Source organism: Triplophysa rosa, linkage group LG5 (assembly GCF_024868665.1).
Source record: "Triplophysa rosa linkage group LG5, Trosa_1v2, whole genome shotgun sequence".
In the NCBI taxonomy this organism is placed as follows: Eukaryota; Metazoa; Chordata; class Actinopteri; order Cypriniformes; family Nemacheilidae; genus Triplophysa; species Triplophysa rosa.
In genome coordinates this window covers 18428638-18443803 of record NC_079894.1, presented here as the reverse complement: position 1 = coordinate 18443803, position 15166 = coordinate 18428638, and the positions used below count along the sequence as shown (strand labels likewise).

General features: G+C 39.6%; 1 protein-coding gene across 3 annotated transcripts in view; it reads right to left on the bottom strand.

Annotated features, from left to right (window-relative positions):
• carmil3 (capping protein regulator and myosin 1 linker 3) overlaps positions 1-15166 on the bottom strand; it is a 54607-nt gene that overhangs the window by 27664 nt on the left and 11777 nt on the right. For all 3 annotated transcript variants that reach the window (XM_057334383.1, XM_057334384.1, XM_057334385.1), the window contains exons 7-16: positions 13831-13901; positions 13648-13721; positions 11313-11388; positions 10705-10793; positions 10386-10480; positions 8747-8833; positions 7514-7623; positions 4436-4513; positions 4149-4225; positions 135-239 (exon numbers count right to left, since the gene is read on the bottom strand). In XM_057334383.1, the coding sequence (XP_057190366.1) occupies positions 135-239; positions 4149-4225; positions 4436-4513; positions 7514-7623; positions 8747-8833; positions 10386-10480; positions 10705-10793; positions 11313-11388; positions 13648-13721; positions 13831-13901 (862 nt within the window). The remainder of the gene's footprint in view (positions 1-134; positions 240-4148; positions 4226-4435; positions 4514-7513; positions 7624-8746; positions 8834-10385; positions 10481-10704; positions 10794-11312; positions 11389-13647; positions 13722-13830; positions 13902-15166) is intronic.

The window sequence follows — 15166 nt, the reverse complement described above, 5'->3', positions numbered from 1 at the left end:
CCCTTAAATAAACATTGGTTTCAAATCTTCTAATATTACAAGCATGAAACTTTCCTTAACCAAGTGTTAAAGATGACAAAGTTAGGTGTAGCATAAAAAAGCCTTTGTGCAAATTAAAGGGAGACCAGGCTCACCTTAGCACGTCGGGGGGCATCTTCATTGAAGCCAGACTGATGTGAGTTAGGCTGAACGCTGAACTGAAGAACTGGCGGAAAGAAGGAAGCGTCTCTCTCACTTTCCTGAAAGCGTGACAGAAATCGGGGGGAAATTTTATTAATAATACATGAAACTGCACTTCACAAAGCCCTGAACGACAAGGCAGAAAAGGGCTCTAAAGAATAACCTCCGGCTTCTTAGTGTTATTCCCTGTTGCTGTCGCCTCTGTTCGCCACCTGAGTAGCTATGCTACTCTGTGTTCTGCCTGTGTTTTTGTAAGGACTCCAGTTCCCATCATGCTTTGTCTCGTTATGGTGTATTGGTCTCACCTGTGTCTCATTACCTGTTTGTCTCTTCATCTGTGTATATATAGCTCTTGTGTTCAGTTGTCTGTTGTGAATCGTTGTTGTATGTTCTCCTATGTGTTACTTTGGATTTGATGTTACTTTGGGATCCTTTTGTTACACCTTTGATTTATTAAAACACCTTTATACTGCAATTGGATCCGCTCCTTGTTTTCCTTGATGAACCGTGACAGAACGATTCACCAAGCATGGATCCAGCAGTACGTCTTGTCAGCATGCGCCAAGGTAATCTTACCCTCGTGGACCATATTACAGATTTTCTGAACATTGCCAATTTTACAGATTTACCAGACTTTGCACTTATAGATTTTTTTTGCTATGGATTAAATCAAACACTTCATGATCACCTCAATTGTAATGGTCCTTGAGGGTCGCTTGGTGAATTTTTGGATTTTGCCCTGTCCCTAGTGGGCTCTCCCTTCACCGTTGGAGAGGTGGAGGATTTCCCTAAGACTTTTTAAGGGGGGGCAGTAAGCCTCTGGATCGGCAGGTCATGGAGTCAGCCCAGTTGTGGAGGCTTCCTAGCCCCACGCTGACTGCTACCAATACAGAGTCTGCTCACATGATGGTTGGTTTCAGGTTCAGAGGTCTGGTTTCGAGTTTGGCAGACACTCCACTGGCGCCTGTGTGGGTGGTTCTGAGTCTGGTGGTTCCAGAGATGTCCGTCCATGAGGTTCTGTTCTGGGAGTTCAATCTGATGGTGATGACTACCGCTCTGCTTTGTGTCTGGGCTATGTATTGCTCTCCAGTTCTGAAGGCCATTAACAAGAGGGTTACCGATGATCTTCTTGAGATCCCTGCTTCAGTCAAGATGGCCGCCTATGATCTTCTAGAATTCCCTGTTTCAGTCAAGATGGCTGCCGATGATTTTCCCAAGATGCCTGCGCCTCCCTGGCCGCCTGACCCGCCCGCGCCTCCCTGGCCACCTCCCTGGCAGCCCGCGCCTCCCTGGCCACCTCCCTGGCAGCCCGCGCCTCCGTGGCCGCCTGACCAGCCTGCGCCTCCCTGGACTCCAGTTCCCATCATGCTTTGTCTCGTTATCGTGTATTGGTCTCATTACCTGTCTGTCCCTTCATTGGTGTGTGTATATATATATATATATATATAGCACTTGTGTTCAGTTGTCTGTTGTGAATTGTATGTTCTCCCTTGTGTTTTTTTGGATCTGATGTTACTTTTGGAACTTTGTTACTCTGATTTATTAAAACGCCTTTATACTGCAAGTGGATCCGCTCCTTGCTGAACCGTGACACTTAGAAATGGAGTCATTTGTACCACAATTACGTGTTAAACATTTTAACAAGCTTTCTTGGTATGTGGCACAGAACTGCGGCCCAAACAAATAATTCATCCAGGTGGGACACAACTAGACAAGGAAAATGAGACTGAGGAAATAAGAGATGCTGGGAAGGAGTAAAACCATGACAGTTCATGATAACATTTGTTTCACGGTATGTCCCGAATAGTGACAAAATCATTAAAGCGAGAGAGGAGTGTGTGTGTTGAATGTGTTAACAAGAGCACAGTGTTAAGGGAACATTCCCATTCAATATGCATAAGCTCTCTGTCTTATCAACTCCAGATTTCCATTGCTGTCCTCACGTGGCACTAGTGTAACCAAATTTCATCTCGTACACATGCACGTTGAGTCACTCATATAGAGATGCTTTCACAGTCAAGAGTTTATTGATTATTATCTATTAACAAGCATATCTTACCAGTTTCCATTTATTTTCCCTAAAATAACTAATATCCTATTTTGAAGAATGTTGTTAACCGGCACCCATTCACTTGCATTGGTTTTGTTTCCATACAGTAGACGTGAATGGGTGCCGGAGCTGTTCGGTTACCCACTTCAAAATATCTTTTGTGTTCTGCAGAACAAAGTCATACAGGTTTGCAATGACGTTCATTTTTCCAAAGAGGGCCACTTTTCCCCTGTCTTCTACATTGCTGCACATGTGCGCTCACGAGTGTGGGAGTCTGGGTGGGTGTTGTGAGTGGATGAAATTAGCACTGGGAGAAAGAGTGTGTGTATGTGTTTGTAAAGAAGAAGCTGAGAACAGTTCAATATGCAAACAGCCAATCGTCTTCAAAATCTCTTCCCTCTGCACATTCAAACCCAATTAAGAGCATATGAATTTGACAGAGCAACCTCTGGATCTAAACAATAGGCCTTGCTAAAATTAGCCTCATCTTTCACAGAGTTCCTCATAATGCTGTTAGCATGGTGAGAGGGAAGATGGGATTGTTGTGCGCTTCCAATGGGAGTCAAGTGCGAAGATGAATTGCTGTGTTTTTATATCTCTCCAGCCTACAGCTACACACACACACACATTGAATCATTATAAAGACTTAATGGTTTTTATACTAATGGTATCTATTTAGTGTTCTTTTATGCTAACATATGCTAATAGTGTTCTTTTGCATTCATACATTAAACCATTATAACATTATTTAGTATGTTTATTAGGTCATTTGAATGTTGCACAATGTAGAAAATGACAGTTGTTTTTTTCCTGGTTATGTAGGACAAACCAACACACACAAAGCTTTAGATCTATTAGTCAAGACCTCTCGGACATGATGGTTGTCATACTAGGCTAATGAGATTTTCAAATGCCTGCCCCTAAATCTATCCATCTTACAAACCTGTTGACATCATTATATGTGAAACAATTTTTTTCTGAAAAAATTCACTGTTTTCTACATAAAATCATCCAACAAAATGTGAAAATATACGGACCTTAAAACTTTTAAAAATTTAAGGTAAATTTGAATGTACTTAACTTTGTTTTTCTTCTAAACCGGAGACATTCCTTAATAACCCCAAGAGGTTTTGTCAGGTCTCACGTTTTGCTAACTGTGCTAGAGGAACCAAAAGACACATTGGCTTGTCGAATATGAAGCTCAACAGATTAACCCATAAAATTTCCTATAGAAACTCTAAAAACCGAACCCCTCTGTCACTTTACACTGCTTTTGGGGACAATTTAGTCCGTAAATTACAACTAAGCAAATACACACACAAACATACCCAAACATCTGATGTTCTTTAATGCTTCTGGCAGAAACACCATCTGTGAGCGTACCGGCCCATAAACTCTGAACACTGATGTCCCAATTTAAATTATAATCACAGACTGCCAGTATCTATAAAGGTACTTTTCCCTGCTGGGAAATCCACTTTAATGCAACTTCGGATGGTACAGTAGCTGATTTTACCTGCTCATTTATGGTCACTAGCTGATTTAGATGGTTGATTGAACAGAGTGCCATCTGGAAGACTTGTCAACCTGCTAGACCAGTTGGCAGACCACCCTTGACAAACCAGCTACTAAACTAAACTAAAAACCATCTTTAGTAATTCATAGTCATATTTAAAGTGATATGACAAGGAGGGTATATGCTAACCAATCAAACCTTGACCAATTGTGCATGACAAGATCTTTCCAACCTTCCATGTCCTCATAGAAGAAAACATCAAACTGTGTTTCTGCATAACTTAGATGAGTCATACCAACTTGCAATGATGTGCGTGGTTGGGGAAGGTTCGGCTCATCTGCGAGGCTGTCTTAAAAGTGACAGATTATCGTGCGGGAGCTTGTGGGAGGTAGTTTATCTCACCTGTGAGAGAAGGAGTTTTTGGAGAGGTTCAAGTATGAGAGATCAGCACAGCATCCCCGCAGCAGAGCTCCAAATAACTGAGCGAGAAAACAGAAAGAAGACGACGAGAGAGTGAGAAGCAACTATTAGTACGATTCTGTAATTTATGACCACTAAATATAATGGGAAAATCAATCTGAAATCGATGATAAATTGTCATGTCTAGGGTGAAAATACATAAATCGCAGTGAGTAAAAAGCAGTTTGGCAATAACATATTTAGAAGGATGAGATGCATTGTCAACTCACCGAGTCTACAGTACAGTCAGTGCCTGACAAATCCAAATGCACCAGGCAGTTCGGCTGTGCCAGGAACAGGTACAGATTCTGTGAAGAGGGAAGAGTTGTGAGGCTGTTAATAGGGATGTGTGTGTGAGTTTGTGTACCTGGGTTTGTGTTAATGTCATTTTTGGCATCTGTGTGGGTGTGCTCTATGTGCTTGAGTGAATGGATGCATATTTCATATCTCTATTATTGTTTTTATATTTTATATATTATATTTGTATCATTTTAAATATACTTTCTGCTATACTTCAATCGTAGCATTGTTAAGCAAAAAAGTACATAAACTTCAAGTCAAAAACACACGGAAACAGTCCGTTGTGTCTTAAATGAAAGTAGACAGTTGGATGTATATCACTATATCTCTGCTTCGCATCGTGTCCTGATCACACTGTCTATTCTCAGATAACAACCGGCTGCATTACATTATTCCTTACGTATAGACTAAAAACCTACTGCTGTTTTTGTCATCAATGTTAATGAAACAACAAAATACAAACTTGACTGAAGAAGTCTTTATTTTAAATCAGTGTGTTTATTTAATTCATACAGTGAAGAAGCAGTTTTTCATTTCCACATTATTCAGTTTCTTTGTTAAAATGCAACTGGACTGTTAAATTGACCTACTGTACCTGGTAGTAAAATCAAATGGTGAAATAAGATTTAGTTAAAGGCGGGGTAACCGATTTCCGAATTACGCTTTAGACGGGCCGAGTACCAAAACAACATTGTAGCCAATCAGCAGTAACGTGCACAATGCACAGGACGGACATTAGCCGAGCGTGCGCTCACAAAAGCGACAGATGGGGGTGTGTTTGTTTTGGTGATTTGAACATCAACAACGGCTAAGAGAAATCGGACACCCCGCCTTTAACCCCTACTTTGGCCCAAATAGTCTGTCATTCTTTATTTCTTTTGAAGTGGAACACACCAATAGTATCCTCTCCACCAGCCAAGACAGGCAGCAAAAAAATCTAAACTTATAGTCCAGTGGTCCAGTCTCTGAATGTATGAAGAGAATAAACACTGTTCTGCAGCTGACTGATTTTAAGTAATCAAAGCGGTGCTTTTCCCCCATTTTAAATATATACAGTAGGCTAAACTCATCCAAAACAGTGGAAAAGTGTTACTGCAAAGTGTTACTACTTAAATGCAAATAATTATTTTTATTTTGAATTTTAGAGCAATGTTGTCAATAGTTCACAAAACAACTAGATCAACAAAAAGATCAACAAAAATGATATTTTTACCTAAACACAAACCCACAAATAGTAAATTCTGAAAAACTGAAAATTATTTTGTAGCGATCTCTTAATTTTTTTACAGAGCTGTATATAGAAACTAAAACCATGTCCCCATCACAGATGTCACATCTTTAAATAATAAACTCCTCCCCCTCTTGATCGGTGTTTATCTTTCTTCAAGTTACTTTGCACACAGTCTAGCGCATGCAGCTGCACAAGAGCCGTTGAGAGAGAGCTGCGACAACGGAAGTTAAAAATCTTCGAGCTTCACGTGATTCATGGAGCCGTCAGATAGTTCTAGGAAGTTGTGTTTTTTCTTTTTATTTCTTAATTTATTTTATTCATTATGCAACTTACATCTTTAAATGTGTTAAAAGTTTACCTCAATTGGTCTGTTTAGCAGCAGCGCCATGCATTACTAGTGACTTTCGGGAACAATTGAGAGGCTCCATGAACCGCCATTGCAGTGAAAAAACTGTTCCGTTGGAATCAACGGAGTTGACGCGACTCTCTCTACTTCTCAATGGTGCTGCACTACACATGAGATAGCCACGCCCACTTATTTACATATTGCTGTAAATAGATTGTTTCAGCAGCAACAACATAAACAAACGTTATGTGGCCCAATCTTTACTTCCAGTAGACCTCTGCAAAGAATCAATAACTTTTAAGTAGTTTTATTGTAATTTGATACAATTCATACTATACAAAATTAACATTCATATAAATTAAATATAAAATAAATCATATATAACCTAACATTATATTATTATATTATAAGACATTATATTATTATATGTTATATTATAGCCAAACACTAGGGTTGCACGGTGTACCGGTGCTACGGTAGCATCGCGATGCTAAAGCTTCAAAATACCCGCGATGCCTCTCTATTTTTGAAACGGTAGTATCATAGTACCGTAGGTAATGGTGCATATGCGCATTAATATTTATTTGAACACTTACATCTGGCTTTTTGCGGTGTTTATCTCCTAAATGAATGTGTGTTTTGAATGACTCGGACGAGATAATGATTCAAATTAGCGTAGTTGGTTAAATGATTCAGTAACTTGGTGGAAAATTGACGCCACCTACTGGCCGTCTTAGTTCTGCATTAAAGCCTAATATTTCCCTTTATAAAGACTGCTGTATCAATGAAATTTGTCCCACATTTGAATTAGTTCCCACATGAAAAATGATCTAGTGTACTTTAGTATTTACTACAGTAAACTACTAAAACTCATAGACACTAGTGATTTTGAGTCTTACCATAGTAAATATTTAAGTAGGCCTATACTACAGTATTTGCTACAATTTATCAAATTACTACAGTTAATACAACAAAATATTCTAGTGCAAAGTATAATACAGTTTACTATAGTAAATACAAAATGTTTAATCTAAATCTGTGTTTTTTGTGTAGATTTGAATTATATGGCACAGCATCGTGATACTACTTGGTATCGAGATGTTTCAACTGGTATAGTATCGTAAGACATGTTTATGGTACCGTGACAACCCTAACACAGACTAGAGGTTAACTTCGGGCCAGGCGTGTACGTCCGATAAAATCGTCTATACATAATAAAAAATCTGTTGCAACTGACATTTTATTCTGTCACAACTATATATTTTTATCCAGCCAAAACCTACAAAAGTGGTCTGAGTGGTTGCTTACTGTAAGGAGCCTGAACCCAAGTTAAACGTACCTCTCAACCCAGTCTTTTAAAACTAGCCTAATTTAAGAACGAGCATATAAAAACAAGCATGCGCACGCGTGTGCATGTGTTTCGGCTCTAACCGTTGCATCTTCTCCAGACAGAATTCCAGGGTTCTTGCTCAGATCCAGATGAAGCAGCGAGTTGGAGTAGTCATCACTGGAGCACAGGGCCTGAGAAAGAGATGTGACACCTGGGAGAAACGACAGGAAGATGTCTAATAACACAGTACGACACAGCACCAGCAAACCATAACTCACTATAACAAGCTCAGTAAGCCGGGTGGGTTTTCATATCGCTGAATACAAGAGGAAAATGCCAGTGATTGCCTTTTATATCTCTAGACAAAAAAGCAGCCTGGCTTATTCTGTTAGGCGGCAGTTTGCCAATGAACTCCGCCGGTACGTTTCCTCACTGGGGAATAACACAAACATCTCGCCGTGCTCTCAAAAGGAAGAATTTACTCATCAAAATATTACCAATGCAACCTTTTATGAACTATCACTTCTTGGTTCAGCCTTTCACGGTTGCCGTGGTTTATTCTGATGTGTAAATTAGTTTTTCCGCACCGTGGGCCGTCGCTCACTCCGAGGTTAACAAGAAAACCAAACAATGTGTCAGATGTTGAAATGAAATTTTTCAAAGTGGAATGAGACATTTTCTAGGTGTACGTTCTCTCACGTAACTTCTGTATTCGATTCAAAACTTTTGTAATGAAGTTGTCACAAATCAGATTACAAATAAGGATTAATGATGGAACGACACTGAGCGGCGACGGATTCATGGCCCGTGCTGGATGGTTATCCATCTCTCCACTCGTTTATAATTGTATCGATTGAAAGAAAAAAACAAAGAGTTACCAGACCCTGGAAGCAGCCGAGGCTACAGATAATTGAGTCTGGGCTTTCCAAGTGGAGACTATTTGGGTTGACTCGGGTCTGCAGTCAGGTGCAACTAATCCATCAATGATCTTAACCATTTAAGAGAGAACAAAAAAACTGATTCTATATCAGTGGAGTGAGAGACGTTATATTATTGGCTGAAATGTTACAGAAGCATTGTTTGTTAGATCTCTACTGGCATGTACATGCCAGAGGTCAACTATCTGCATACATTTTAGAAAAAGAGCTTTGACAATCTGCGAGCCAATCAGAGAGGAAATATAAAAACATTGCATGATTCTGGGTTTGGCTCAGATCTGGTGGTATAAAATTTGGAGGTACCAATCCTTGTGTCTGGGGATAGTGGAAGAGTTGTTACAGACTAAACCAACAGAGGGGGCTAGATTCCCAAAGACATATAGGTTCTGCACACACCCTTCGAAGAGAGCGACGTCTTGGAGAGGTTAAGCAGACGTAAGCCTTTGCTCAGCCGACACACCTGCTGGATGAGATTAGACACACCTGTAGGGAAATATACATACACAAACACTTTCACGAGCAGCACATGAACACATACCTTCAGGCAAATAGTGACATTGCTGCTGTTTAAATGCATATACACACAAACACAGATCTTTGTGATGTGATAGGGAATGACATGTGTCAGGCATGTGACCAAGAGAATCTGACACATGAGGACATTCAGTGTATTAAAAATGACTAAAACAAAGCACGTGTAACATTTTTTCTTATTAGATCTTCGAGGGCAAAAAACTGTGCTTTCAGAATTTTACTGACAAATAATGTTATCATATTATGCTTGTATATTAATATTTTTATTATAACAAATAATATAATATTACGATATTACATTTGCTTGACTAGTAGAGGAAGAGTTCACCCAAAATATAAAAATAGTCTTGTGACTATTTTTCATATGATATTTTGACGCAAGATTTGGAGTCACAAATGTTGCCATACTGTACATAGCGTTGTTATGTTCAATTTCTTAAAATGAGCACAAAACTAACCGTTTCTCTCATATACATATTGTTTCAATTCAGGAGACATTTAAAAACTTGCATAAGGGTGAGTACATTTGGAGAGAATTTTTAATTTTGGGGTGAACTATTCATTAAAAGCAAACATAAAAGAATAAATGCATGCTATGTTATGCATTACATTTTGTCCAAAAAACTATTCACAAAATTACAGATAATATAGAAAAACCCCAATGAAGTTACATTTCTAATAAAAATACACAATACATGAAGTACTTTAATTAAAAGTGGTCAATTTAAGACCAACATTTAGGGCCAGATTTACTAAGCACGAGAGCGCAATTTAAAAAAGCTCCGGTGGTAGTGGAAATTTCTGCAGGTGCTTTACTAACAAGGTGCGCATTAAAAACACCGGCGCAATACAGACTCAATACAAACACACTCTACTAATAGCACCCAAAATTAGTGCAGGATTTAAAACATGCTTTTTTTGGACGTTAAATAAAGCCGCAAATACCAGTACAATGACGAGTGCAAACCTTAATAAATCGCGTTGCGTGACTCATTTAAATACTCTTCGTCTGAAGAGGAAATTCCTACAAATACATATGCAATAAAGGTCAGTCACGAAAAAATCTGTGTCCACGCCTTATTAGCGCTCATTTTGCCTGCGTGCCTTTAGTAAATACCAACAGTAGTTTTTTTACGCCAACTGAGGCGTTTGCACTGCCACAAGCTGTATTTTAGTTGATCGTATTTCCTTTCTGTATCTAGTTGGCACATGATGTGCCCAGCAACCAATCAATGATACAACTCGTTGCCAACTATAATAATGATCAATTTTGCGGTTTGTCATTGCAACCTTATACGGCACACACGCAAGGCTCATTTTCAAATCAGCAACACACAGAACAAATCACAATAAGCCAGCAAAACAGAGCTACTAAAAAAACCCACACCCGATCAGAGACAGAAATAGCAGATGAGCCTGCTGATACAGAAAGTGTAACACAGACAAAGGCAGGTAAATACACAGACAGAAAGAGAGAGAGGACACACTTTGATGCATATACCTTGGTTGTCCAGTGAATTGTGGGCCAGGTTAATGGAGTGTATGGCTGATGCTGGGTTTTCTGACAGGGCAGTGGCCATTTTCTGTGGGAAATCTCTAAATGACAGAAAGAAAGCCAGTTGATACGGAACCGCAATAAGAAGCACTACATTCTGGGACAGAGATGAAAAACGACATCAGAGATACGGCAAGGGAATAAGACCGGCTACGGCACAAAGGTAAAACGACAGTGACAGAACAAGAAGGGAACTTTTAGATAAAAAGAAGCTCTCCGAGTGATAGATAACAGAGAGAAAGAAACCGAGAGATTTATAACTCACGCTTTAAGACCTGCGTTTTCCAACGTGAGCTCCTCCAAGCTGCTGGATTTACTGACAGTGTGCAAAATCTGCTCCCCGACCTCTGAACTCTGTGCAAAGAGAGAGAGCAAAATCGTGTCTGAGGTGTGTGTGTAAGACGGAAATAAGAAAAGCACAGGAATTAAATTCTTCTGTAAAACCGTCCATAATGACTTTAATCTCATGCACAAAGACATGGACTTAACAGCAGATTTCAGAAAGACATCAGATCTGAGAGACATGCGGCCACACAGCCCTTACTTAATGGTAACTGTACAGTAATGCTATCACTGTGTTTTTATACATTACTCTACTGTACTACGTAGTCAAAAGTATATGGAAACCAAAAAATCTGTGCATTTTATTTCACGGCTAGCATCCAATTCATCCCAAGGGTGTTTACATGGTACTCCATAGCATTTAATCATACAACTTATCATTACTTTGTAAGATTAATAATTACTGTACTACACTACTTTTTAGAAAATGAGACAGACATCAAAACTGAACCAACAACAAAAACACACTCGTATTTCACCACACAGCACCATCACACAATGGAGATCAAAAAGGATATAAACAATATTTACAATGCGCAAGTCCTTGCAATAAAGTTTGGTGAACCATGAGTTATAAGCCATGGCTGCCACGATCACTGCAAGGTCCCTGTAACAAAACCAGAAACAGAAAGGACAAAAATCAAAACAGATAGTCTCGCAGAGGTGATGCGACCAACCCTCTCGCATTTCTCATGCAATTCCTCTTAAGACTGCATGATCTCTCCGAGACTAAACTAAAGATGTTATTATTCACGAAAAAATGATGGATTCATCAGTAAATGCTCCCTGAGAGCAAAGCCAAGAGAGGAAGGAAAGAGGACAGTGTGGATCGATGGGGAAAACTGATGCCAGGTCAGTGGATTACTCAGTGCAATGTGTCTATGATACAGCTTTTAATATTGGCAACGTGCCTAAAACCATTTCACCCGGCAGACGTTACGGCACTCGCAGGAAGAAATGAGAGAGAGTGGGATCCTCCATTAGAGTATACAGCCGATGGCTGTGGTTCATCATTGCTGTGTTTGGATGCAGTGTGTGCTCGACTGTTCCCTGCTTCTGAACGTGTCTTTTACCGTTCCTGTTTGTCTCTCTCTCTGTAGATGTCTAATGGAACAAATGTTTGACAATCAATAACATAACATCCTCAAGACAGATGTGGGGCGAGTAGACGGTAATGTCTAAGTGCTCCTGTCAGTGAGATACCAAGAAACAAGAGCGGTTGAAGTGTTCTCCAGTATGTTTGTTGATATTGTGCCTAACCTTAGACTAAGAACTACTGGGTCACCATATACCAGCGGAATAAAATCTTTTTGCAGGAACATGTTGACATTCAGCTCACAAGGCGATTAGAATAAAGTCTACACTTCGGCAACCACGTTTGCAAAGTTTCTGATTAAAGACCATATTTTAAAGGGATAGTTTACCCAAAAATGTATGACTTTCTTCTGTAGAACACAAACAAAAGATATTGTGAAGAATTTTGGTAACCAAACAACGGTGGTACCCATTCACTTCTATTGTATGGACACAAAACCTATGGGAGCCACCGTTGTTCGGTTACCAAAATGTTTCAAAATATATTCTTTTGTGTTCTGCAGAAGAAAGTCAGTCATGCAGGTTTAAAATGACAAGAGGGTGAGTAAATGATGACAGAATTTTCATTTTCAAATGCATACAAACTTTAAATTATAAATTTAAACTATACATTTTACTGTTATTCGCATGGACGTATTGGAGGTTTTTTTTACATTTTGTAGTGCAGTTGCACAGTAATTTAGTGAGCCCACTCAATCTCATTCATGTCCTTGAAAACAGCACACGGGAGCATGATGTATTGCAAAATGTAGGTCAGGAGAATCCTACCCATCTCTCTATTTCTGTTTGAAAGGATCTGAATCCTCACTTCAAAATAGGGCAGCTTTGATATCTTGGCCCCTTAACTGCCTGTGACTTGTATCATTCATAATTGTATGAGCTTGGACATCCAACTACATAAATGTTTACATAACATTCTGATAAATACAGAATCACAATAAATTGCGTGCTCATCTAAGAAGCACAGAAAGCATTCAAACCTGAATCAACCCTACTGGACATATCTAAAATGACAAGCACTATTTCTTGTAATGCAAAAGCTCTTAAAAATGTTAAAATATAAAAACTCTACACATGATTTACATTCAATCTATGAGAATTTCATCATGTGACAGCTGAAAGAAATCCTCTCTCTGCAGATAACCGAAACTACCCTTGAGCAACGTGCCCAATGAACCGTTATATATCCCCAAGTCAGAGTATAAATATTAAGTGCATTTCCTTACTGATGTGTTAAAAGCAGCGGAGTAGGAGTCATGCGGGTGCAGAGCTGGCCCTGATTCCTACAGGTCATGTATATGCAGGGAGCGAGATCTGCACCAGACTTACGACTCAAACTCAGACGGACATCCGCAGAAAATCCAAACCATCTGATCTGGAATCAGCACGGAACAGGGGACAACTTGACACCGATTGGCCGGATGTAAAAGGACACTGCGAGTCCCACAGCACGACTCCCAACAGACAGGAAGTCAGCAGGGATGCCACAGCAAGGAGCCAAAATGTATAATTACCGCGAAAATTCAGCGCATACTGGAAGAAGTGTCAGGCATCAGATCATCTGTGTCAGTTACTTTTTAAATCCCTGTCAATACGGAGCAATTAACGCAGCGTACGGTTTAGATTAGATTAATCTTTTGAAAACGAAGAAGCCATTAAACCGCTGATCTGTGTGATGCAGAGATAGCGCTGAAATTGAGGGCTAATAAGAGGCGATTCCTTATTGCAGATAAAGTACACGGACATCGAGAGAAGAGTGTTTTCTGGTTACCCGCTTTCAAGGTGACTGAAGTCCAACAGGTTAAACTCTCTGTTGTCCTGAGAGTGATAGATGGTGTCCACATCCTAAAAAAAGAGATGATAGACCCAGAAAGAGGAAGAAAACAGATTTAGACGCCAGAAGCAGCGACACTTATTATATTTTTAAGTCAATAGGAAATTGTTAAGCTCTTACCCACTGCACTTCCTCCTTACAAGATATGCCATTGTAGTCACACAGAGCTGCATAGGTCTCAGAGAAACCCCCTTAAAGAGACAGGGAAGACCAAAATAAAGGACAGTGTCAACCTTCTTCTACAGGTTCTTCAATGGTTCTTGGCGTAACAAATAAGTCCCTTGGAAAGAGAACCAATCAAAAAGCCATAGAGCAGAAACCCTAGAAGACTCTTGAGTTTACTTTGTTGTGTTTGGGTTTTAACTGGCCATATGGTTCCTAAAAGCTTCCCATGAATATACAAAAAGTAAAAAATACATTTGATTTTATGTTCTTCAGATTAAAATCCTTACTTTAAAGGAACAATATGGCGTTTTTTGACGGAAATGCAATATAATATACAAAACTATTTCTTCAGAGGTGTATAAAGACCTTACGTAATGAACCATTATGTTTGTAATACCTTAGAATAAGCTATTTATAACTACATACAGAGCGGGCCTACATACATTGAATTGGCCGCCATGTTTTGTACAGCAGCCCTAAACGGACAAACAACTCTACAACGCGCGTTTCCTCTTCCTCTCCGCTGCGGTATCGTGGTGAAACGGATCGCGGGATGATCCTTGATCCATACGGATCGTGCTCGCCAGTTCGCAACGCATGTGACCCATGGATTAACTGAAAGTTTATTCATCATTGAGTAAAAGAGTAAAACGCGTTCTCGCTCCCCAGTTTCAGCTCCATCGCACTCTCACTTTCTCTCTATCTAGACGAGTACAATATTAAAGCGGTTCGAGATAAACAATGACGCTCAAAACTGCTCCGTCACACAGCTAATATTACAACAACAACATATCTTGGTATGTTAGTATGTTACTCACATACTGATCCGAATCAAAGCAACCTCCTCGGCATGATTTTTAGACGATCTTTCTCTCCAATGTCTCCATATCTCCATAGATATCTGTATATATAGAGAGTATATCCGCTAAAAGCCATAGTACCGCGGGTCCTAACGTGTCTCTGCTGGAAAGTCTTTAGAATATTGTCTTGAGTCTTGAGAACACAGGTCCTATAGCTCCTGCCTGACTTTTATCCTTCTTTTTAAACTTAAAATCCGCAAACCTTTTATTTTATGTAATAAATAAGTCATAGCTCTTTCTACAGTCTTTCAAATGCCCGCATGATCTCTTCCCTGCGTCAACATGAGAACGACATCTTTTTGTACTGTGGTGGCCACCGTCGTGTTTGGACTGAGCGATTCATGGCAAATCTATAATACAACGCTAGTGGCCGCTGTTAATCAAAAACTGCGCCTTTAAATAATATATTAGGGAACAAAAGAAATGCTGCG